We start from the raw sequence: 25762 nt of genomic DNA on the forward strand, positions 1-25762 counted from the left end.
CTATCTTCCTTCATCAACTGCAGCGCGTAACTGATCAGTTTCCTCAATGGGCCCCTCCAGTATCCCCCTCAAACCCCCATCTAGAGCTGGTAGTTGTATTAAGTTCAGCAACTCATTTGCCTCTGTCTCAGAGTAGGTTCCCTCGCTAGTATATAGGGATTGATGAAAAAAGCTGAAACCTCTCATTAATCCCCTCCTTTGTGCTAATCAAGTCTCCCGATTCACGTTTGATCTGCATGATGGTGCTACAGGGTTATTCCCAACAGATCAGCCAGGCCCGCAGCCGTCCAGCCTTATCACTCTTCCCATAGATCCGCACATCTTGCCTACTGCCATCAAAGTGTGAAAGCGCAGTCTGCAATTCACAATGAGAAGTTAGTGCCTTCGTCAGTTCCTCCCCCACATGCCTCCTGTCTGCCAGGTCCTTCTCTAGTGTCGCTGTTAGGGAGAATTCTCTTATAAGGCTAATTTCCCAAACCTAGTGAGTCCCCCAGCAGCTTTGATGGATTTTTAGGGTTTGTTTTTTTCTCCTGCTAAGAGTGAGACTTTTTTCCTCCCATTCCTAGGCATGATTTGAGGTATGTCTTTGACTTTTTGTGTGCTTATGGGCTATGGGGTCTTTTACTCCAAAGGGTATCATCTGTTTTTATATATGTTACACAGCACCCTCAGTGCAGTAACACAGGGGTGTCATAGTGACCCCCAAACATAGACTCCATACCCTGGGACTGACTACTGTCTCCCAGGTCATGTAAAGTTACCATTGACTTTACTAGTCCAAAATTGTGAACAGAACCAGTATAAACCATCATATTGTGGAAGTACTGGAAGGGGTTAATTCGATTGCCCCTGGGTTTGTTTCCAGGGGGGCACTGTCCAGTCCCCCCTTGTCGAGTTTCTGGCTGGTGGCAGTGGTTACCACGCAAAATATTCCACCGGAATATTTCTAATGGGATTTTTCCCATTGATTTTTAAACACCTCTTTTTGGTGCAATGTTAAAGATACAGCCGGTTTATTTATTTAATATTAAATCAACGGTTGGGTCTTTTCGTCAGAACTCTTTCCTAAAAGGGCATTCGTGTCCGTCTCTAACTCCAACCAAGGGCGGGCCCTTTGTTCCACTTTTTGGCGGGGCCCTCCAACTGGTGCCACTCTGTCTGGGTTCCACAGGATGTGTGGGTGGGGGAATTGGCACCCTGGACTGCGTTGCCTAAGCAACTCAAGTCGCACTCTGTTCTGATTGGCCCAGTGGTGAGCCGCCTGGCTCACCACTTAGCATGTTTGAGTGACAGCTAGGCTGTTGAATGGGGGTTTTTCTGCATAAAAGCAGGGCTTTTGGGACTGGAACTTCAGAAGACGCCACAGGACCTAAGAAATCCAAAGAGGAAAGAAGCTGAGCCATCTGCAACGATGACACCACCAGTGGAGCCCTGCTGCAACGACCTCACCACTTTCCCGATGACAAAAGGAGATCTTCTGCTGGAAGAGTCTTCTCCCTCTGAGCTGGTGGGATCAACCAGTTCGCCATTTCGCCTTCCAAAGACGTCTCTTGGTCGAATCGCCCATGCCAAGCTCCCCGGCCGCCGGATAGCCAAGCTTCACCACTTTGACCGCGAATAAAAGGAACGCACCTTTTAACCGACGAACTCCGCGGCTGGTTTCACCCCTGTGCAGTGCATCGACTCGAAGTTTCCTCCTCGCCCTGATCCTCTCTTCCCCTGGTTGAAACAACAAACTGCAACCACTGGCAGGAACAACTGCCACCGCTGGAGCATCCTCTCTCTTTAAGGTACTGTGTTCTGCCTGGCCTCCCTTTCCACGGATTGTTAAAGGTGACCCTTAAATCCTTGGCTTTCCAACTGGGTTGGCCGCAGACCTTCTAACTCTACTTCTTGAATCACCCCAACCTCTTTGGAGCATTCTGCAAAGACTTTTAGTGCATTTTAAACTGTGTGATCTTGGGCACATTTCGCTTTGCTCCATTTAAAGTGGGCCTGGCCTTTGAACTTTGACTCTACAGTGTATACTGCCTTTACTCCCTTGCTTTGAACTTCTAAAAGTGTTGGGAACTTTTATTTTTATGCCGTCTTTTTCTCTCCCTTTAACTTAACTTTTGGAGTGCCATCTAGGTTACATGCGCACATCTGTTTTAACAAATAGTGATGTTTTACCTCTGACTTGTCTAATAGTTATCAAGGGAGGTGTTTATACTTTACCCGACTGTGTTTTAACTTGCTTTTGATTTAGAGTGCTAATGTATTGACTAAAGTGTGTTTTAAAAAAATAATTATATACTTTTGATACAAAGCTCTGGTCAGTGTTTGTTTGCCCTACTGTGTTCTGGCCCTATTGTGTATACTCTATATACTGCCCTACTCTTCTTGAGAGAAGTCTGAATGCTCAGCCACAGCTACCAGGTAAATATGGGTGGTACAGACTGCTACCAATTGGGTTTACTGCTTACTCCTGCGGTCTTAATCTTTTTTCAGTGTTCCCCAAGGGAACTGCACAGGATTCTGCCTAACAGTCGCCACCGCCCTCTCTGTCTCCCACAACGTATCCTGCAGCACCTTGCCTCACCCAGTCAACTTTAAAATGCAGACCCCTCTGACTGTTGCCTTAAATCCCTCCCATAAGATTCCAACGGATTCCACTGACCCCTCATTGGCTTAGAAAAACCACACTATCTCCTCCTGTAATGTTCCAGCGAAAGCCACATCCTCCAGGGTAATCCCCATAGCTTTACCTGTGACTGTCACTGTGCTCTCCGCAAGATCGCCACTAGGGGTTTGTTCGTTTGTTTTATTTATTTCTATAGCGCACCGAACTCAAGGGTATCTGGTCGCATTGGACAGGTTGCAAATGTTACAGAAAGGCATGGTCACAGAATACATGTAAATACATGTAAATACAATACGACAATGAGTGGATCAACAGGTTACAGGTGATGATCAGTCATAGGAAAAACATTAACGGTACAAAGATAAAAAATGTGCATTAGGCGCCCTATGGCAGTGGTGAGAGGCTGTACTATGCGTTGGTACTTCTCAGTAAGCCCAGTGATGGAGTTCCTTCTAAAGTTGGAAAAGGACTGGGTCGTCGTCCGGGAAGGTGGGAGTGCGGGTGAATGATCTGAAATGACCCTCCCTAAATATTCTGCGTCATCGAAAGAATAATTATTTTGCCACGACGAACATGTAGTCTGAGAGTAAGACCCCAGGACCCCCGAAAAATAGGAATAGCTCCTCTCCTGTCCGTGCAACCCTCGCCACAATTCCACCAGGTCTAGGTCTCCCACCACCTTCCTCAAGGACGATGCTGACTGTTGCTTAGGGTAACGGGTCCAAGAGACAATTAGTCTCCCTCCCCAAATAGTTAGGCCCTCTCTATGCACCCCTTCCAGGCTCAATACTGTTGGAAAAAAGTCTTTGTCATCCACATTTGGTGGGTAAGAATTAATCACACAGATGTCTCTACCTTCATGTGCACCCACAAGCACCACGGGCCCCCCCCACATCGTATGTCAAAACTATGTCCACCCAAATTGGCACCCCCGCCGCAACCCAGATCAAGAATCCCTTTGCGTACGAGTATGATGTTCACACCACTACCCCCGCCACCTCCTAAGTGAATCTAAATCTTTCCATACCATATGCGTCTCCTGGAGCATAGCCAGTTGGACCCCATGTTTTCTCAGGAATCCCCTCACCTGCTCACTTTTTGACCGTTTACCTAACCTGCAGACATTCCATCCAGGTCCCAATCTACAGCCCATTCCCTTCCCATAGTAAGATTCCCTTACATCGTCCCCCTCCAACCTGTACCCATACTACTCCAAAATGTGCAATGTGATCCAAACCTTGCACTCTAACATCCAACCCAACAAATTGAACCCTTGTTTCCCAACTGTTTACTTTACCCTCCCCACCAACTATCACACCAGACCACAGGTTAACCACTCCCATGGCCCTAGAACCTTCCAACCCACCACACCAATCCCCTCCCTCCTCTCCCTCCGCTGCCTCTCTATCTCCCATACCCAACACTCCCCCGCCCATCCCCCTAATCCCACCAAAACCCTTGCTCTTTCTGCTCAGCCCACCACAAATCCCCCTCACTGGTCCACCAACTACCTCCTCCCCCCCCCCTTCTCCCATATGCTTGACCCCCCAGTCATACCATCCGCCATACCCTTTTCCCCCTGCGGACAGATAACCGTAGGACTCAGAGTTCGCCCCAATCGGGCACTTGCTCCGCCTGCTTAAACATTTGTATCACTACTCCACTTGCGCACCCCCCTCCCCACTGTCTGCCCAAAGAACCCTCGGCACAAGTTACCCACCTCGAACTGTTCTCCGTCCCCTGGTTGTGAAGCTCCTCCCAGCCCTTCCCCTTTTAGCCCTGGGCGTCTTGGTGGTGACTCCAACCAGGCCCACATTTCCTGCAGTGATGTGAATAACCAGGACCTGCTTTCTGCGATGATTTTCAATTATGCCATATAAAACATCAAATATTTGACATTCATTTCCCGGAGATGTCATTGCACTGCATCAAAAGTCCTACTCCAGGGTGAAGTCTGGGAAGATGTGCAGCTTCATGTTGCCCACCTCATAGCCTACTTTCCAGTGACTCCTGCAGGATAGCGACCCTGTCTCTGAAATTTAATATTTTTGCTACGATCAACCATGGTGGACTCCTCGGCGGCAGGGCCCTCCCAATCACCCTGTGCTCTCATTCTACAGTGAGTAACTTTGAGAGACCCCTCACTTGTAGATTCTCCAGAATCCAGTGTTCCACAAACAGCTCCACATTGGGGTCCTCTTCCCTCTCCGGTATTCCCACCAGTCGTATGTTCCATCTTTGGGAGCGGATAGTCTGTATCCTTGACCTCACAACTAAAGTTCAACAACGCCAACGTGTAGTGATGACAATAGTAAAAGAAATGGTGATCAAAACAAAGTTTGGAGACCTCAACATCAGATGCTTAAATTTAAATGGGACTACTTGACTGGAACAACTAACTCTGGGAAAATCAAACCTAACAAGATGGGTGCAAATGGCTACTGGGCTCAATCTTCACATGTTAAATGGCCAAACGACGGGAGACCTCCCAGGAGCACATTCATGGTCTAATGGCCAAGTGTCATCAACAATAGATTACATCTGGGTTTCCTCTGCAATTTTACGAAATACTAAAAGCTTTAACATCCTGAAACAGGATGACTGCGACCACAACATTTTGAAAATGGTACTGCAGAAGGAGGAAAGGAAAAAAAGAGAATAACAGCGAAAGATCTTACACATAATTTGGAACTGAATCCAACTGCAAACCGGATACGGTTGACAAGGAAAGATATATTAACATTAAAAGGCCAGTTTATTGAAAAGGGAAATAAACTAATGGGAGACCTAAACTATGAATCACTGTTGGAGTCATATGGGGTAAAGAAGACAGGATTAAAACAGGACGCCCTAGTAACATTACATACCTACAGCAGTCAACTGGTGGAAAGAAGAAAACAATTAAAGGAAATAAGAGAAATAAAAAAAGAAATTAAAAAAAAGAAATAAACGAAGAACTGCAAACGAAAATAAAGGAAAGACAAAGATATTATAAAAATTGGTTAATTGACTTCAGTCAGAGAAGAGCACAATGACAAGGAGAGACGATGTTAAAGACGCTAAGGAATACAAACACAAGAGAAACTTGCGACCTAATCAACAACTGTACAGTTAACCAACACAAAAGGTTAATTGGCGGTGTCTCGGAACAAGAGTGGTTAAAGCACTACACTCAAGTCTTCACAGCAAAGAAAGAAGACGTTGATCTATTAGATTCTAATTACTGAATACGCATGGAAGGTAATGACTGCCAAGTCCTCCTACTACTCTAACCTTCTTCAATCTCAAGCCTCCCATCCTCGTCCGATTTTTCAAACTCTTTCCTGCCTTCTCTCTCCCCCCACTCCTGATCCCTCATCCAATTCCACACTTTCTCCCTCCGACTTTGCCAACTACTTTTCCTCCAAAATCATCACACTCAGGCAAAAAATTAACTCCCTCTCCAACTCCCTCTCTCCTCCTCCAAACCCCTCCCTCTTCTATCATGTCTGTCTTCTCATCTGTTTCCCATTCTGATGTCTCCTCCCTTTTATCCAAAGCCCACCCCACATCCGCCCCCTCTGACCCTCTTTGCTCTATTCTCATCCCCAAGATATACCCTCTTCTTATCCCCTACCTTACCTCTTTCTTCAACTCTTGCCTCTCCTCATCTACCTTCCCTTCTGCTTTCAAACATGCAACGATTATTCCTATTCTCAAGAAACCCTCTGCTGATCCACTGCTTACTGCTAACTACAGACCTATTTCCCTTCTGCCTTTTCTTTCTAAACTCCTTGAACGCCTTGTCTACTCTCAACTCTCTTCCTTTGTCTCTTCTTCCTCCCTCCTTCCTCCTTTCCAATCTGGCTTCCGTCCTAAACATTCCACCGAAACTGCCCTCACCTCTATCCTCAACTCCCTCCTCTCCGCTCGTCATGCGAAGCAATCCTCTATCCTTATTCTCCTTGATCTCTCTGCTGCTTTTGACACTGTCGATCATCCACTTCTTCTCCACACTCTCTCCTCTTTCGGGTTTAAAGGCCCTGTCCTAAAATGGCTATCCTCTTACCTTTCTTCTCGTTCCTTTGCTGTCTCATGGGGAGACCAGACCTCTCCTTCCTTCCCACTTAGTTACGGTGTTCCTCAAGACTCTGTACTTGGTCCTTTCCTCTTCTCTCTCTACACCTCTCTCATTGCCCCTGTTATCTCCTCCTTTGGCATCTCCCATCATTTCTATGCCGACGATACTCAACTTTTTCTCTCCTTCTCCTCCTTCACACCTGACCTCCACCTTAAACTCTCCTCTTGTCTCACAGCCATTAAGAACTGGATGTCCTCCCGGTTTCTCTCACTTAACACCAATAAAACCAAAGTCCTTTTCTTCCCCTCTAATACTCTTCCTCCTCCCTCTCCTCCCCCTTTCATCCACTTTGCTCCTTCCAATCTCCCTATCTCCACTCATGCTCGCAACCTAGGTGTTCTCTTTGACTCCTCTCTCACCTTCTCGCAACACATTTCACTCACCTCCCGCTCCTGTAGATACCACCTCTACAATATTCGCAAAATCCTTCCCTCCCTCACATTCCATGCTACTAAACTCCTAATCTCCTCTCTCATCTTTTCCCGTCTCTTCTATTGCTCCTCTCTATTCTTCGGTCTTCCCTCATCTCAGCTTACACCTCTCAAATCTATTTACCACTCTGCTATTCGTACCCTCTGTCTCCTTACCTCCCGTGACTCCATCTCCGCTTCGCTCTCTCACCTTGGCTGGCTACCTTTCCACCTACAACTTAAATTCCACTTTCTCTGCCTTGTCTTCAAAACCCTCCATGGCCTTGCACCTCCCTATCTCTCCTCCCTTCTCTCCTTCTACTCCCCCTCTCGCCCCCTTTGTTCTGCTGACCACTTCCTTCTCACTGTTCCCCCTCCCCCCTGTGCTTCCTCCCGGTTCCGCTCCTTCCAACTTCTTGCTCCTCTGCATTGGATCTCTCTCCCCCTCTCAATCCGCTTTTCCACTTCCCTCACCTCATTTCGCACTTCCCTTAAATCCCTCCTCCTTGATTCACCCCTTGCCCTCTTTACTCCCCCCTGTTCTTTTTCCCCTCTTTAATCCCTCTCTCCCTTCTACCTTTACTTTCTACCTCCCCTCCTATTACATTTATTCAATCCTTCCCCTGCCCCTCCCCAACACTCCTGTTCCCACTCCACTCCCCCACCCCCTCTGCCAATTGCTCCTTGCACTGTTTTGCTGAATTATTCAAGTTGTAATTTGCTCATAAAGTTATTATTACTCTGTATTTTGTTGTTCCAATGTACATCGCCTTGGTGTAAAGCGCTCTATAAATAAATCAATCAATCAATCAAAGAAGACGTTGATCTATTAGACTCAATTACTGAATATGCATGGAAGATAATGATGGACGCAGAAGAAATCGAAAAAGCAATCAGGAAACTAAAAGATACTTCCGCAGCTGGGCCAGACAGTGTTTCGAACCTCCATCTGGGCGATAATAAATAAATTGTTCAAAATGATCGAAGAACAAAGGAAAATGCCTGAAATTTGAAACTAGAGCATTACAGTTCCGATATACAAAAAAGGGAAAGCAAGATAAGCCCAGCAATTACCGACCAATATCCCTATTAGCAACAACTGGAAAATTATTTGCTGCAGATCTTCAGAAGAGTCTAACAACGTGGGCAGAAAAAAATAACAACATAGATCCCTGACAATCGGGGTTCACGAAGAGAACCAGCATAGTTCTAAACCTCTTTATTCTTTCAATGCTAAAAACAAACGCTCTGGGGTTCAAAGAGAATTACATTTGGCATTTATTGACTTAAGTCAAGCATTTAACTCGGTCAATAGGAGGAAGCTGTGGGAAAAGCTAAAAAAGTGGAATTGCCCTAATTAACTATTGAACCCAATAAGGGCGTTACATCAGAATACGTCAACACAAATTCGGCTTGGTGAAGAAGGAGAACTAACTGCAAAAATTGAAATTACAAAGGGCGTAAAACAATGCTGTCCCCTCGCGGCTACTCTACTATACATCGCAGACCTGCTGGAAATTACTGCGAATATAAGGCATTTCGCACCGAAATTAAACAATCAGGAGGTGACACTAATCTGCTATGCCGATGATATAGTGATAGTAGACGAAACGAGAATAGCATTACAGCGGCTTTTAACGAACTTGCAGCAATGTATCAAAAAGAACGACTTAATGATCAATGTGGAAAAATCGAAGATCATGACAGTGGGTGGAACGAAGAAAACATCAATGAAAAAATTCTAATGGGATATTGGAGGAGAACATTTGGAATCAGTTCCTGAGATAAGGTATCTAGGAGTCGGATTTAACATCTCGAGAGTGGAGTAAAATTGGGAAGATGTTTTGCTCACAAAAGTCAAGAACTTAAGCTAACAAGGAAGAGTAGTTAACGGCAAATTTGGAAAATTCTCCTTGACTCCAGTAAAAGTTTTACGTACAGAAAGTGATACCTTCCCTAACATATGGTATTGAGGCCGTAGTAAATCTCTCTCACTCAATCTGGCCCAATCTGGAAAGTGGTTTTTGGAAACCCGTATTAAAACTGGTTGGATGATTTACACTCTCGTACCCTCTCCCGGTCCCTTGGTAAGGCCTCTGGTTAAAGATGGGTCTGCAATATAGGAGAGCTGGATTCAATACAGATTGTCTTTGTTTTCCCACCTCCCTTGGCCTCAACTCCTTCCTCCCCCTTGGGCCTTCTCCTCACCTTAATATTGTAAAAGGTGGATTCTCCGTCCTGCTCCTCGTGGCAGGGGCGCATAGATGTGGGGGGCGAGCAGCGACCAAGTTACTTCACTGGTGCAAGCCCCATGTGGGAATCCAGGCCTGCTGCGACTCCGTAGGTTTGCTGCTTTACAGTCTTTATATGCAGTTCTTATGTTCCTCTTCGAATAATAATGTCTTGCTTCTTTCCTTTTAGGTATGGAAAGGTATTTTGGTGTTGTCATGCAGTTTGAAGATGAGCATGGGCCGGTAGGCGAAAGCGCGGTGTGCGCGATGCTGTCCAGTGAATAATGCGCGGTGCTGTTTCACCTTTTATATTGCTAACCTGTGTCTTTTCTCTCCTTGCAGGTCACAATGTTGCTCGCCGAGCGCTGTGATGTTCCAGCAATGATACTGACCAGGAGATGACTACCCAGGTAAGAATTGTGTGGCTTTCTTCATTCAGGAGGAAACATGAGTAAACGCTTATTAATGCTGTCTTTCTTCCTCCTCTTTCTAGGTTATGGTATTCCATGATGCATGCGGTGCCGGATGATGGAGTTCGTACCTTCAGGTGAGTGGAACTGAAGTCGGAGATGGATTGAAGTGAGGATACTATTCCAGGTAAGTTTCGTAGTGTTCTTTCTCTCTCTGCAGGTCCTTGGTTTCAGGTAAAATGGCATCAAGAACTGTACACGGTGAGCGTTACGCTGCCCACAGCAGAATAACACGAAGCATGTTCTGCTGTTTGGATGTGGTTTAAATAATCTCAGTTGAAGTAGTCCAGGTAAAGTAGTCCCAGGCCTGCCACACCCAAAAGACTAGACTGCATAGCTCAGTTCCTTGTAACTGAGCTATGTGCGTGCGTCCATGTTGGCTGAACCCCCCCAAGTTAAATAGTCCCAAGTAAATAATCCCATTCTAATGTTGGTCTTCATGATGGTTATGAGCCTGGCGCCTGACTCCAGAGTGTCTTGGATGAGGTTTTAAGGCCTTTGACCTGGCCCTTACTGGAAGGCTGACTTGCCAGTGAGGGCCACGGGCCAGGGTCATGACAGCAGTGGAAACGATAGGTCAGTTTGCTGGTATCTCGCCAGAATTACTGGCGTGATGCTGGCAAACTTGTTATGCCCCCCAAAATTCTTTGTGTCTCCAGCCGCTGGAAGAGATGGTGACCCTGTCTCAGACTACCATTGCTGAATGGATTGTAAAGCGCCTACAACAAACTACGAAAACACTGCTGTTTACTCCTACAGAGCACATTACACGTAGTGCAGGTGCATTCATTGCAATATTACCACTATAGGCTATCTGTAAGACAGCTACATAGCGTTCAGTCCATACTTTCACGCAGCTTTACTGTGTTGACACACAAACCAGAAATTACTTGCAGGTGGGACAGGCAGTGCTTAAGCATTTGTCTGTTCCTTTTATCAACCCACCACCTTAATCTGGTACTGCTTACTAGTCTATGCAAAGCATGTGATTCTAAGCAGGTCCACACGCCTCAGAAGACTAATATTACGTACCTGTAATCGTCTTTCTGATGCTTATACCTGTTTAGATTCATATGCACCACACATCCTCTTCTCTTTGGGATTAAAAGATACCATAGACAACACATTTTTAAGTGTGGGGTTTCAACACAATTCCTTCATACTTCTTTCAGTATTCACTTCATGCGACCTCAGGTCAGAAAAATGACAATCTGAGGACCTCGACTCGTGAAGGATCGTGGGTACAGTATTACAGAAAAGTGCAGTCGACGTCCCTTTTCGTGATAGAAAACAAATCATGTAATAATCTGCACCAACCACTAGATGTCGGCCTATGCAAAGCATGTGAATCTAAGCAGCTGCAAACATCAGAAAGATGATTACAGGTATGTAATGTTTGTCATACTTAAGGTCTAACTGGAATTTCCGGTGTGGCTTTCTGTGGACCCATTGTAGCCCAAGAGCACACTCTCACCTTTCCTGAGACTAAGCCTTGACTGCTCTGCTACCTGACCGTGATTGGTTTGGGCTAACCTCTGTGTCCTCCCCGTTTACCACAAAACAAGGTGGCTTCACAAAATCTTCCCCCAGGGCTGATTTTGGAAATCCATCTTAACAGTATACAGGCCTTTTTTTAAAACTTTAGCTTTTTTTTATTCATTTTCGACAAAAAGAAGATTAACAAAAACAGTTACAGCTTTACCATGACCTGTTACATCTTTCCATTACCCATGTTACATTTTCGACCCTCCCGCCGTCTGCCAACTTCCTCTCATATAAACGTGCACTACACAGGGCTACAGCATATAAATCTTAAGATGCACTCTTGCTCAAACATGAATGGAAACTAATTCGGAGACACCCGATGTAAAATGCCTGAGGCCTTCTTAGCAGATCTATCCCCAGTGGAGAAGGCAGAGCTAGAGACCTATATTATTGGAATTGTTGGCCAAATCCACTGACAAGTTTTCTAACAAGTTTATTAGCTTGGTTTGCTACTACCCCATTTCAATATGAACAATCCTCAGTCCGTGTGGAAAGCCTCCATGCCATCACTTTGCGGTGAGCTTCTCTACGATGAAGATATCCCACAGTTTATTCATCCAGTCAGCTTTCGAGGGGGCATAATTACTTTTACATCTTTGTGCTATTGTAACCCTTTCAGCTCTCAGCATAGCCTCCCACATTCTCTGAGGTCGGGCTTCCTCCTTGCCCTCCCTTGGGACACCCAGAAGCATTAGTAGGGGATCAAAATTCAAGGATATTCCCACAATCTCCTTCATCCAGCTAAGGACCTCAGCCTAAAACACCTGAATCTTGGGACATGTCCACCAGTCATCTCCTGACGGTGTTCCCCCTTTCATTTTCCCATTTGATGAGATTATTTCCTTTACAGATATTGGGTCATCTAACGTGGCTGCTTTGTCCAGGGGTATACCTGTCATGGGGAGGGTATCTAGGAATTCATCTATCTGAGCTCTGTCTTCCACAAATTCGCTTGTGTAGAGGAGTTTGTAGTATTTGCGGAATTCCTCCGCTATGTTTTCATCCTTGTAGACCCTCTTGGCCCCTGCTTGTTGTAGAGACCCCACCCTCCTGGCGTTTCTTTAAGCACGCAATCTCCAAGCCAGTATCTTGTCTGCGCGTTCCCCTTTCTCCATATACTTTTGTTTGAGAAACGTTAACTTTAACTCTGTGTGGTGTATCTGTACGTCCCTCCAATGCATTTTGTATTTGTGCACTATTTCCAAGTTATCCACGTAGACTTGGGATTTTAGCTTCTATCTTGCTGCTCAGTGCAAACTCCACTGTTTCTCTTTCATAGTCGGTTCCCTGCCCCTCCTCCAGTGGGTCTCTTGCAAAAACAAAAGGTCTGTTTTCCGACTATTAAATTCGCAAAGCATTAGGGGTCTTTTCAGTGGGGAGTTAAGGCTCGTAATGTTTAGAGAGCCTTGATTTAAGGCAGTGTTCAGATCAGGCATTTGGACCCCTGTTTGTTATCAACAAAACACCCCTACATTTTAGGTTCATCCCATCGGACCCAGGTGTTTCCTTCCTTTGCTCGTTATGCTTTAAGGAGGTCCCTGTGTAGCATATAGCAATAAGATTTTTTTTTTTTGATTTTTAGAAACTCTCCCTTACAAAATAACTCCACCCCTCCCCCGCTCATATCTCCCCTCAGATCGCGTCCAGGCCTTTGATGATATTTGGTCCACCATCAGGCCAGACCACCAACCTAGTCTCCTCCTCAGGGCATTGTTTCTCCAAAAACAACTCCATTGGGTCACCCTCCCCCCCCCATCGCAACAATTATTACTTTACACAAACTCACACCTCCAGTACCTGCACAGAAGCTTTAGCTTATTTCTCATCAAATCATCCCCCAAGGAACAGGATATCCTGCTCTTGGGCTAAGAAAAATTAGGCATTTTGACAAAGGCCACGTGCCCCACCAGGACCATTCTCAGAAAACAGTACTAAACAATGTGGTCCCTCCTGCCGTCAGCAGAACAAGCAAACAAGATGAGCCCTCGTCACACATGGAATACGTTCCCTTGATTCCTTCCTCAGGTCTGTGTGGGGGATGGCAGGTTTAGTTTTTTGAACTTGCGGTATCCTCTGATACGTCGTCTGTCTTTGGGTCCCTCATTCTTAAAGGTTTTCTCCCGCGTCTCCTTCCCGACTGTAGACACAGAATTCTGTGGTGGTTCCCCCATCAAATCTCGGGAGACTCTACTGATGTCATCTTCTGTTGTTAAGTTGTACTTATAACCCTCATATTTAAAGTTCAGGGAGAAGGGAAAACCCCACCTATATCGAGCGCCCTTAGTGGTAAGCCATTTTGTCTGCGGGGTACAAAGTCTTCGCCTAGGAAAGGTGAATGTAGATAGTTCTTTGGTAGATGGCGATACGGGTTGTTCCCCACTCTATTAGGCCCACTGTCTTTGCCTTGTCTAAGGGATTTTGGCTTTCTCAAAGTAATCGAGGACAGTACAGAGCGTGGGCCCCGACTCCACCACCTGCTCTGTTGGCTCTATCGGTAGTGGTTTATGTGGTTTTATCCTTGTTTAAATGTTTTTGGATGACTTTGTTTTATTGATGTCCCTTTGTGTTTCAATCCATTTTTCCGGGAACCCGAAAAATTGGAGGTTGTAACCGCGCTCACGATTCTTGAAAACGTCAATTTTTTGGGCCCACTCTTCTTCTCTTCTCTGTAGTTCAGAAATCCTCATGTCAATTTGGGTTTCCAGGACTTCTACTGAGGACTGGTTGGCTCCAAACCCCTAGAGTCTATCATCCAAATCATCCACCTTGTTGTCTAGAGCGTCGAGATGGCGGCCGATGTCTGATTGGAATCCCTCAAGCTCCTCCAATATTGCTGCCATGTCCCTCCTCTTGGACGTCACAACACGCGCCATGGCCAGATCTGTCATGGACACCACTTCTAGCGCAGGCCTGGGGGTCGGGCGGATTTACATTTCTACAGCGGGGCTGTCCAGTTTATGAATTTGTGGATGAGAAGACTTCTTAGATAAATGGATGCGGACAGTCTAGGGTGCTGGCGGTTCTGGCATGCTCACAGATATGCGCTTTCTGAGGGGCACTGCTGATGGAGCCATTCCATAATGGGCCAAGGTAGGAGGGCAGATGGGTTTCCTCATATACTTAGGCCCCCGTTCTTACGTGGTGTTTAGGGGTCCAGTGCCCAGAGTAGGTGCAGCTGGGGCAATTAGTTATGGCCAGGCACTGTCTATTTGGGTGGAACAGCGATTATGGGGGAGTATATCCCCTCCTGTAAGCATTGCCTTTTAATCCGATGTGGAGGTCGTATTGTGGAGTTCTGAAACGTTGTGGGTCCCTGGAGAGGTTGTTCTTCGATAAGCGCATGTTGGAGATCTGGTGTATTTAGCTCCACCAGACCTGTGCGAGCCTCCTCTCTAGGACATGCCATGATTGCTTTCTAGGGCCCACTTTGCCCCCAGCTCGTTCCTCTCAAGACTGGGGGTATTTCCACCCAAGAGATTAAGCTGCGACTTAGCTCTCCCCCCGGGCCCGTTCTCCTGGGCAGGAGGAGAGAGGTGGACCTCGGAGAGAGGCAGACCTCTCCCTCTTCGGGGCTCACCTGGTGCACAATGGAGGTGCGTGACTCAGGTGCAGGGGGGTCGGGATTGCACTCCCTACTGCAGCGCCTCGTGAAGCTGGGAAATGCGACGTGTGCAGCGAAGAGAAGCAGGTCTCTGTTGTGGCGCTCCTGTTTGGGTCGCGGGTGGTCAGTGCCTCACTCCCCGCAGCGGTTGTTCTTCCATTGTCTGTCTACTTGCTGGGGACGGGGGGAGTGCTCACGTCACACACCCTTGGTCTCTGTAAAGAGTTGTCAGGCAAGGGAGGGAGGGGCCGCAATACTCCACTCAGTGTCTTTGTAGAGAGGCGCAGGGCGCCCCCCTTCAAATTGTTTGGTGGTTCACTCTCCTCAGAAAAGGGGGGGGGCGCAAGAGTGGGTGCTCCTCGGGAGTCGAACTTTGCATTGTCCTCCACCGTGGATGCCGACGTGGGCCGGTCCACGTTCAGCGACCTCGCTTAGAATCAGCATGGAGCTGCAGGGTGGGTCAGGACAACTATGGAACTGCAGAAAACTTCTGGAGGAGTTGCTGATGGAATTTGTGGACCTCCAGGTCCTTTCTTTTTCCCACACAGTGTTCTCGGTGCATGGTCGGCGGGGGATCACAGTGGCAGCTCTTTGGGGACTACATGGTGGACTCTTTTCTCAAATCTGCCTGGTTGAAGGGGAGCTATGCAGATGTGTTCATCTCTGCGCCCCCTGGTGGCCAATCTATACAGGCCTTTTTGAGGTCAGGGGTGATACTGACCTACCAGTACAACATTGAGTAGCTGTAATATGGTGTCCAGTGTAAGGAAGACATGGTATCAAACAGTGAAAACGCACGCGTGATCTCAGTTCAGTGGTGTTTATTGAACTTCAGTGGGTTGGTTAAACGCCAATCTAACCTTAATCAAAGGATGAGAGCAAGCTACGACCATCAAATAATAATAACGCAGTCCTAGTCGAGTCTGTGTTAAATCAAAGGGGCCTATACTAATGAACCTATTGCCAATCATTACTTCTAAATACAAGAGAGTGTGGGACAATAATGTATGCAACAAAGAAAAGTGTTCGAGAAATAATACGCCAGGACGGTCAAGTAGTTGGCTTCCCTTCCCCATGTTTTCAGTACGGGGCAAAGCAGCACTTACGAGCTTCGCACAGACTCTGGCTTCTCTGCCACGAGGACACTGTTCAAAACGTCGACATCAGGGCCTTCTGCCAAAGTCTCTTTTCCATTAACAGTCTCTTACTGCAGAGGATCTGTCGTAACAAACAAATCTGAAAGTTCCATTTCTTTTAGGGTCTTCACATGCACAAGTTCTTGCTTCCAGTATTTATCATGAGTCTCCCTCCTTCAGGCTTGGATCCCTTTTTACTCTTCGTTTCCCTCGTTCGGGCTCGGACCACGGATCTCCCTTGTTCGGACTCGGATCCTCTTGATATCAAAATCAACTTTTGAATGTGCGATGGGTTTTGCTTAAACCGTTGCAGAACCACTTTGAGTCACTTCATACAATATTGTCATCAGTCTTTTGACTTTCATTTCTCTTGGCGGGATACCTTGCAGAGAGCTTCGATTGAGCTAACTCACGGTGCCAGACCACTCTGTCAACGGTATCTTATCTTTCCTTCTCAAGTTCAAACATTCATCAGCAGTTTAGCTTTACTCGCGTCTTTCATCACACACATTTAACAATGTTTGTTCCACAGCCATACTAGAAGGGAAGCTATCAAGGTTCAGACGGATCTGGACCCGTTTCTTGGACTATGTGGAGGATAGGGAGCAGATGTACTTTAGGCCAGATCTGATGAGGCACTTTATGAACTCCTGACAGACTTGAAACTGCGTACTTTGCACAGAACGGATATGGCTACGAATTGCACAGGCTCCGAATGTTTTTTATTTTATTTCTCCCCCCGCTGTTTCTGTTTGTTCATGATTGCACTGTTCTCCAATTGATTGTTGACAAATGAATTGTTCTTGACTTAGTTAAAGTTGAATTGATGAACTGATAATGCAATTTTGTGTTTTGCTGAATAGAGATGGACTCGAGGGACTGAAAATTTGATGAATTGACATATGTGCTCCTTCCCCTTGCATTATTACTGTTGGATTAATTTGTTTTCTTGAAAATGTATAAATAAAAAATAATTTAAAAAAACAATGTTTGTTCCAGCGCTCGTTATACAATGTTGACGCTTACAACCTTAACTTCAACACAGGCTGGTCTTGCATCGGTCTCACCAACTCACTGGCTGTGTTGATCTCTCTAATGCTTCTTTATTCTTGGAGCCAAGGATGATACCCCGATGGCTGCCGCTCCTCTACACCTTCGTTGGTTACACAGGAGGGCTTTTGGTATCTCCGACATGATACAACGTTCACCCATCGCCTGTTGTTTTTCCATGGCCAGATTTGGTGAAAATTCAAGGACATATAAGCACTAGGGTGAGGTATAGGGAATAAATGGGGGAAGGGAGGTTTTTGGGTGACCCCCCCGCCCTCCCCAATAAAAAATAAAGATTCAATGCATTTTTTAGGCAAAAAATGTTTGTCAAAAAAAGCTGTGAAAAAAAACTGGGGATGAATGAACATAGCATTCTCCGAGACACAATGTTGTCTGGTTTCCTGGCCTTATGTTTTGTGCTTCAAAGGTTTCTAGAAAGCTGCGATTTCTTGACGAAAAGTTCAAGGATATTTACCCTGCTGGCAAACCGTTCTTGGTTTCCCGTCTTTCTCCTCTCGTTCAGCTGCGGACTTCAAACTGCTGTTCCTTTGTGTGTTTTGCCTCGCTCAGAGTGTGCTCTCGTGCTCCACCCTTTATCCGTGTGGGGAAGGTTTAAGTGATTGTCAGTAATTGACTGACTTCGCCTGACCATAGAAGCAAGACATGTCAGGTACACTACCCCGGTGTGAGTCTGTTTTCTCCCAGAGCGGGCTGTCCGTGTGAAAGTGTTTGAGAAGGGAAAGGGGAGAGTAATGTTCCCACATATCATACCTGGTAGTATGGGGTAAATGTGTTGCAGGGGGAGGGATACTGCGTCTCGCCATCTGGTGTCCTACTCCCTGAAGACCCCTCACCCAGGTGATCCTCCTGCACTGGTGCACCCCCAGGGTCTGGATACAAAGGCGATGGCTGTGCCCTGCCACCTGAGAGAGAGAGAGAGAGAGAGAGAGAGAGAGAGAGAGAGAGAGAGAGAGAGAGAGAGAGAGAGAGAGAGAGAGAGATATATATATATATCCCTGGGACTAGTGGTGGAGACACCTTCTAGTTTCTCACCATGCTACGCTGAAAGGTACACGGTTAAGGATGCAGACAATAGGTCCGTTATCAGGATGCTGTAAAAACATCATGAATTGCTTGTAGAAAAGACTGATGGCTTTTTAAACTACCTAAGTGCAGAAGTAAGAATAGAGGTGTTATTGGTAGTAGTAACAGTTAAAGATACCAGAGTTTGAAAGTGAGTTAGATCTCAAAAGGTATATGTAGCCAGAGAGGTACCTAAACAGACATGTTTTTATGACTTTACTCAGTTTTGAAGGCCATTTTAACGTAGTCTGTTCCTATTTATGCTTACTGCATGGAGAACGTTTGAGCTACAAGCATACCAACGTTTCATCAAAAAATGGGCCACTTTAGTTTATTTATTTCTGGATGTTGTACCACTGGGTAGAATTAGAATAATACTGTGATTTTAATTACAGGAGCCTAAAGTTTCTTGGAGCCAGACACCCAACTCTGGTTCTTCCTCTAGTGCCAGAGCTGCTGAGCACACACCCATTTTTCGATACACCCGAGCCAGATATGGATGATCCCGCCTGTATCCTTTTGCGGCTAACAGTTTTGTAGTTGTATAAATGTGTGAAGCAGAAAGTAAATGTTGTATTGTGATCGTAGAAGTTGGAAAAACATATATTTTGCAGATTTAGAAGAATAGTACTTTTCTGGTGTTTCATGCAACAGTTTCACAATTTATCTGTACCTTTTGCTATGTCCTTGATCTTGTAGACTGCCTTGAAGTTGCCATAACATGTGGTTCCTGTTTGCCTTGTCCTTTCGTTTGCCAGTCGGACAACTGATACCAAGTGATTTACCCAATACCTTTCAAAATGTTTTTATGCAGTAAGAACCATGGTCTGTGTAATCATTGATAACATGGTGGTGGATGGTAGGGAACAACCCTCCCATTCGACCCAGGTTCTTTTGAGGGCCCAAGTAATTTTTCTTCAATTTTCTGGGTTGGAGAGAGAGTTGGAGCCCCTGTGGCCATGAATGAAATTGCCTGGTTCATACACAGGCTTTCGACCCCCTGTGTTTAGGTATTTATTTGAGCAAAATGTATGCAAGCACTGGTGCTGTGGGTAGAGTTGGTAAGCTGACAAGGTGCCCACATTTTCTGTAGTAGAATTATCAGTGCCCAAAGTGACCGCTGCTTTGAGATAAAGAATGGCAAGAAATCACTGAGATCTTTAACTTCTTACGGTCCTGATGGTGTTGCCATTAACTGTAACAGTCAACTGGTTCTGTGTTAATCTAATTTCAGATGCAAGCATGCAGTCTGTTTTAATCTATCAATTAAAACGTTGAACAAAATTAAGGATTTCCGCGTGATATTGGTTTTGCATAGTGAAATCTCCATGTGCTCAATTCTAGGACGTTCAGTAGTTATGATTAATTGATTGCACAGCTATCTCAACCTTGAATTAATTAGTAAATAATTGCATTAATCATGGAAAGTTTCCTTACTTATTGTTGTCCAATATGTTCCCAGATGCTGTAGGACTTTTAAAGGCATGTTTCAGAAGCCAAAATTGGAATTGGTAGCAATTTTGGTCGATAATTGTTCTGGGAATAAAGTCATAAGTGTTTTACCTTCTATTTTTGTCGCCATCTAGATAAGTGTTGTTGTAAAGACAGCTGGCAAAAAATTAGCTCCAACAAGCATAAACACCTGGCCAAATGAAGATAATTGTCCACATGCATAACAATTTCATTATGGTCAAACTTTTATTTTAAACCGCCTATTCCAGTTCCGCACAGCTCATTTGCATCGATTATAGTGCAAATGCTGTGTATCGTTGACTGCAAACTTGGAAACGTTTGTTATTGCAAGAATGTGGGATTGCAGAATGTCTTCCTCTATGCAAGAATGTGTCCAAAAACAAGAAGGATGGGACACTTTTAGTGGCTTTGAAATTCTCAGATGAATATTACTTGGGTGTTTTGGACTCTCTGAAGTTACACGTTTAAACTTGGCACATGGTCACAAAGCCTTTATTCAATGTATATATTCTCCTGACGCTAAAGTACACTTGGGTGATCTTTAACAGGGATGAACATTCAGTATTTGGTGCACTTGTAATTTAGAAATTACATAAATGAGTTGTATTTCTGGTGCATGGGGATTTTTTTAACAGGTCTTCTAGCCAAAACCCAAACTAACAACACAAGATCGATTTTAACAGCAAAGACTCGCTGTTAATCCCTAGCACTCTATTCTAGAATAAACTCTTCTATTATTAATCAAGAAAAAACATTTATTTGAATTCAAATCTTTCTTTAACATCTATTGTTCTGAATATGAACAATAGATGTTAAAGAAAGATTTGGATTTGATGTAATACCAATCACCTATGATATTTTAACTTTTCTTGTCCTTATGTACACAAATAGAACAATTTCAATTGCATACATTTTCTCCAACAATATCAATACAAGAACACGCTCTATAATCTCCAATTTCTTTCTTTTGAATTCTTTCTTGCTTCTGGGATCAGAGAACTTCAATATTCCCAACGCGTTTCGGAATAATATAGCCTTTCTCAAGGGACAATCTTGTCTGCTTCCTTACAAATATATATATATACATTTTCTATTTTAAGTATATATTGTGTTAGCCTTAGGCATTGTATACTGAGTTTGTAAGTAAATTATTCTATTGCTATATTGAATTAAATTGAAAAATCCATTCTTACCAGTGTGCTGGCATATTCTTTGTGTCCTCAGGATTCTAACTGAAAGTAACATTTATTATTTATTTAGAATACCTTTATTTAATTTTACACTAGGCCAGTTATGCATGCATTCTGCAACTCACCCTAATTCTGGAGGTGTTTTACAGGAAGATAATGCAACAATAGATATGGAATACTAAATCCTGTTTGTTTTTCCATTGGTAGTATGTCCTACAATTTGGCAGTTTTAGGTTAATGCTTATATGCATCCTACCTCTTAACAAGGGCCCGGAAAATATCTTTCATATGTGGTTTTGGCATATGCTGAATTTAGAACATGTTATCAATATCTTGGGGATGTCTCAAAGGCTTAAGATTGTTGGTGGTTTTATTATAAAATGGAAGAGACACAGAAAGGCTGAGAATTGAAGAGATTAAGTATTTACGAGAAGGTACGTAGCACCAACCATTCTCTGAGCGTGGCAGATTGGCCCCCAAAGACCTATTTAGGTGGTCATCGATAAGTGGTAGATTAACTTGGCAGACAATGGGCCTAATTATGAGTTTGGCGATGTGGCCAAAAATGGTGGTAATTCAGTGGTAACAGATCGACCACTGCATTACTGCCACACCAAACAATGGGTTTGGCGGTAAGGTGGAGGGAAAACCTTCAGCAAAATGCTGGAGTAATTCTGCCACCTTACTGCCAAACAAATGCCATTTCTGCAGAATTACCGGCAGTGGTAATTCTGCCGAAATCCCTATAGAGTCCCAATTCCACTGGACCAAGTGCCGGCAATGGCAATTCAGTTTGGTGGCATTTCGGTGGATTTATTGCCGAGATACCATCAAACTCATAATGAGGCCCAAAGTTGGGTGGGGCTGCCATTCCGTAGGCGGCTTTCCTAGTCAGACCTGAATGTCATTTGCTCTATCCAGCAAGATAACGGGCTGCTTCCAAAGTAGTTTTTGATTCTAGTGAAGCCTGAGCTCATTTAAGGTGGGCTGGGTCCATTTTTCCTGCTCAGTCAGCTTTTTGGATCAGTCCATGGCTGCACACACACATCAATATAATGGAGAAATGCAGCAACAATGCATGGATGACTTCTGGTGGGTATACAATGGAGGCATTTCTGCAGATAAAAATACAAAATAGGAGATTTCCGCAGCCCCCAATGCCTGTTGGCATTTTCATTTTACTGCCCATTGTGGCTGAATAAAAAAACAGACTATTACAACTTCAGTCCTTTAGGTTGGGGAATCACTACAGAATTATTAGAAGTTAATAAACAAGGGGTACTTAAATGGCCATGGGTAATTCATGTTACTTGCTTTGCGTTCACAAATGAGGTGTACATTTAGTGTATTGGTTACAACCCAGGTGATGTATTCATGTTTACGCTAATTAAAATGCAAGATGCTTAAGTGCCCAAAAAATGTTTACTTGTTCACAGTCATGAATACTCCTTGTTTAGAAGGCAGTGGCTGACCAGATCATAAAGAGGTCTGTTGGACTGGTGCACATTGTTTGACTTGTCAAATAACAATCTCACTAGCTGTGCCTTAGCCTCTAGTAACCCAGTGTCCTCCCCGTTCAATCTAATTTTGACATTTGGGGACTCTGCTCAGTAGGTAATCACTAGAAATGGACCGGTATAGAATGTGGCAAACCTTGTAAAACCAAAAACTGGTAACTGTATTGCAAACAAGATAAGAAACCAACAGACACAGAGATGAGAATAAACAGCAGTTTATTTGCTTCAAGCAGACTCTGGTTCTACCCAGCAATAGCTGTGTAGAACTAAGCAATTTACAGAAAGAAAATGACATCTTTTTATGCCCCCCAGTTTACATGAGTTCTGCTGCGAGTGTGATGTCATAGATGGTTTACAGCTCCATGCTACGTACAGGTTTTTCTGTGAAAACCTACATTTTCGTCAGTGATTTCATGCTGGTACATTCTAACTTTCTGACCTTACATGACAACAGACTGCTCTCACTGAAAGTAAAACATTTCTGCCAACATTATCTTTTGTTTTCATGACCGAGGGTTAGTGCGTAGCGGCATGTTTTTTACAGTTTGTTTAGGATAACCCTTTCCTGGTACAAACAGAACATCTCCTGTGTCATAAACTATCCTTATTATTAGGACATACATTTTTGAGACCCACACAATCAAGAACTGCAGACAAAAATATTTGATTGCACTTGGTCCGGCCTGTGCAAGATCCAAGGCTGTAATAACACTGAGCTCATTTTTTTGCAACAGCAAACTCGGCACTCTTGTGTGGCGACTCCTTGCAGCTCCAAATAGATTTTGCAAGATGGAGTGAGTGCATGAATCGAAATGGGGGAGCTTAAGGCTAATCTGAATAAATGCATTTTCACAAACCCTTCTTTTATCCTAAACTAAGCCATTTTGTTATAAGTCATCAAATGCATGTATATCGATATTCATAAATTTCTGAATTTCCATATCCTGCCTAATTAGTGCATTTGTCACATTCCCAGGGGACAATCGTTCAGGTTGTAAGTGTTCGAGAGCTCTAGAACAGCACTGGCAAAGCATAGATCTTAAAATAGGTAAGCATTGTATGTAGCAACAACAGCAGAGAATGGCAACAGTGATCAGAGCAAGGACTAAGTATTTTCCAACCCCATGTGGTAAACAAATTACAAACCCAAGTACCGATGTCCCAGCTACCTTCATTAACATGAATTTCGGACGCCAATGTGTGTAACCTCTTAATGGCCTGAAACACAGTAGGGGAGGAATCTTAAACGCAGCAAGATGACCGAACTATTTTGCAAATCCCTCCTCTTTCAGCTAGCATGGTCTCTAGTACCATCCTATTTTGAAGTGCAACCAGCCTAATAGCTCTTTTTTATTTTTTTTATTTTGGTGTTTGACATTTTTGGGAAGATAATACAAACATACAGGTTTAGCAATAACAATTACCCCCCCCTTTTTTGCCCCCACCCTCTTTAGGTTGCTCAACCATAACAAGTCCGGCTGACATGACGTTGGATTAATTGCATAATGCTGGAATAAAAACATTTTTAGTGGCTAGGGATCATTTCGTAGTTCTTCAGTACCACTTCCATTCATGTTTCTCATAGGGCCCCGGGATTCACATCTAGATAAGGGTCTGGTCATGAATCGATCAACGTTTCAGAATAAAGGCTTCCCAATCAAGAGAGAACGTTTGAAAGAGGTTGTTAAGCACTGCTTCCAATTTCTCTTATGTAAATATATCCCACAGCTTGCAAATCCATTCCTTCCTTGATGGGGAGGCCCGATCCTTCCATTTCTGGGCAAGGGCTACCCTTCCTGCTCCCAGCATAGATTCAGTATGTTTTGGGAATCAGGATTCATTCTGGTCAGTGTCTGGGACGCTGAATAGTATTTGAAGCGGATCTAGGTTTGGGGATATGCCAATTGTGTTTTTGATCCAGCTGAGGACTTCGGACCAGTAGATCTGTACTTGTGGGCACTCCCACCACATGTGGTACCATGACACCATTTGACCACATTGTCTGGGGCACAGGGGGAGGATCCCCCAAACATTTTTGAGAGTTTCAGGGGGATGAGGGGGGAGTGCCAACAGTGCACTACTTTGAAGTTGTGCTCAATTGCTGACGTTTAAAGATTACCAGAGAACATCAACTTGTATATCTTGCTCCAAGTGCTATCTGGAATTACCCCCCCCCCCTAATCTGGGCCATCTACACTTGCTTAAAATTCTGCCCACCTCCTAGTTCTGCCTTGACAAGATCCTTGAAAATTCTAGAGAGAATCCCCTTCCTCGAGGTGGCTTCGCTTAGGGTCTTTTCAAAAGGTGTAAGGGGTTGTGAGATCTTAGTGCACCATCTCGGGTCAGACATGCCTTTCAAGCACAATTAGTCAAAAATACTCCATTTTCTCCCAAGATCTCAGATAGGGCCTCGTAATCAATAAAGTGACCTTTCGGAAACAGTTGGCTGGCCCTCTCTAGCCGCCTGTCTGACCAAGCTTGTATGTGACGGAAGCCCCTCTTCCCCATGTCTAGTGGGTCAGCCCATACCGAGCTCAGTGGCGATGGGCAGGAGGAGAAGGAGGAATTAAATTTGCTCTCCCTCCATAAACTGCACAGTACCGCCTGGGTAGGGTGGTTTTTAATGAGGCTAGGGATTGCTTTGCCCGGGGACCATAACAGATCTCTGACGTTTTTAGGGTGGGTAAGCAGGTCTTCGATATAGGTCCTGTAGGTGCCCAGATCATCTCAGAGGTGTTCCAGCATGACTCACTATTGTGCTGCTTTGTTATATTGCTCAAAATCAGGGAGACCGAAGCCTCCAAAATCCCTAGGGAGAGTTAGAGTATCATAGTTAATTTTACAAAGAAGGATTCCGGGAGGAGTGTGGGAAGTGCTGTGGACAGGTGTTAAAGATTTTAAAGGCATGGGACACTCCAGACAAGTACTCGTTCTACTGGCCAGGGATGCTGTACACAATTAAAACACTTTTTATTTTATTTGTTGCGAATTCAGTTTCAGAAGGCACCCAACCCGTCTCACACCCCCCTTAACAAATACCCCGGGTCTCAATGGACAATGAACCAGGCCGGTGTGTAATACAATATTTATTTATTTTTATATTCCAATGAAAATCACACAAATTTAATATAGGGCAGCAATCACCAGTGGTGTGATAATTACACTGTAATTTGATATAATGCACTTAGTTTGATCTTCTTAACTAAGATATACAATGCACAATTGAATAAAGGCAAGATTACTTTTTGGGTGGTGTTTTCCGATAGCACCACCGTTAATGTTTCCCCCTGGAACACCCCCTCAAACTCCTGTT

The 25762-nt window shown here is 44.5% G+C and overlaps 1 protein-coding gene across 1 annotated transcript in view; it reads left to right on the forward strand.

Moving 5' to 3' along the window:
- Positions 1-25762, forward strand: part of INTS4 (integrator complex subunit 4) — a 1642132-nt gene that overhangs the window by 789340 nt on the left and 827030 nt on the right. The window contains exon 13 of the mRNA XM_069639944.1: positions 18665-18780. Coding sequence (XP_069496045.1) covers positions 18665-18780 — 116 coding nt within the window. The remainder of the gene's footprint in view (positions 1-18664; positions 18781-25762) is intronic.

This window comes from Ambystoma mexicanum, chromosome 7q (genome assembly GCF_040938575.1).
Source record: "Ambystoma mexicanum isolate Mex_15411 chromosome 7q, UKY_AmexF1_1, whole genome shotgun sequence".
NCBI lineage: Eukaryota > Metazoa > Chordata > Amphibia > Caudata > Ambystomatidae > Ambystoma > Ambystoma mexicanum.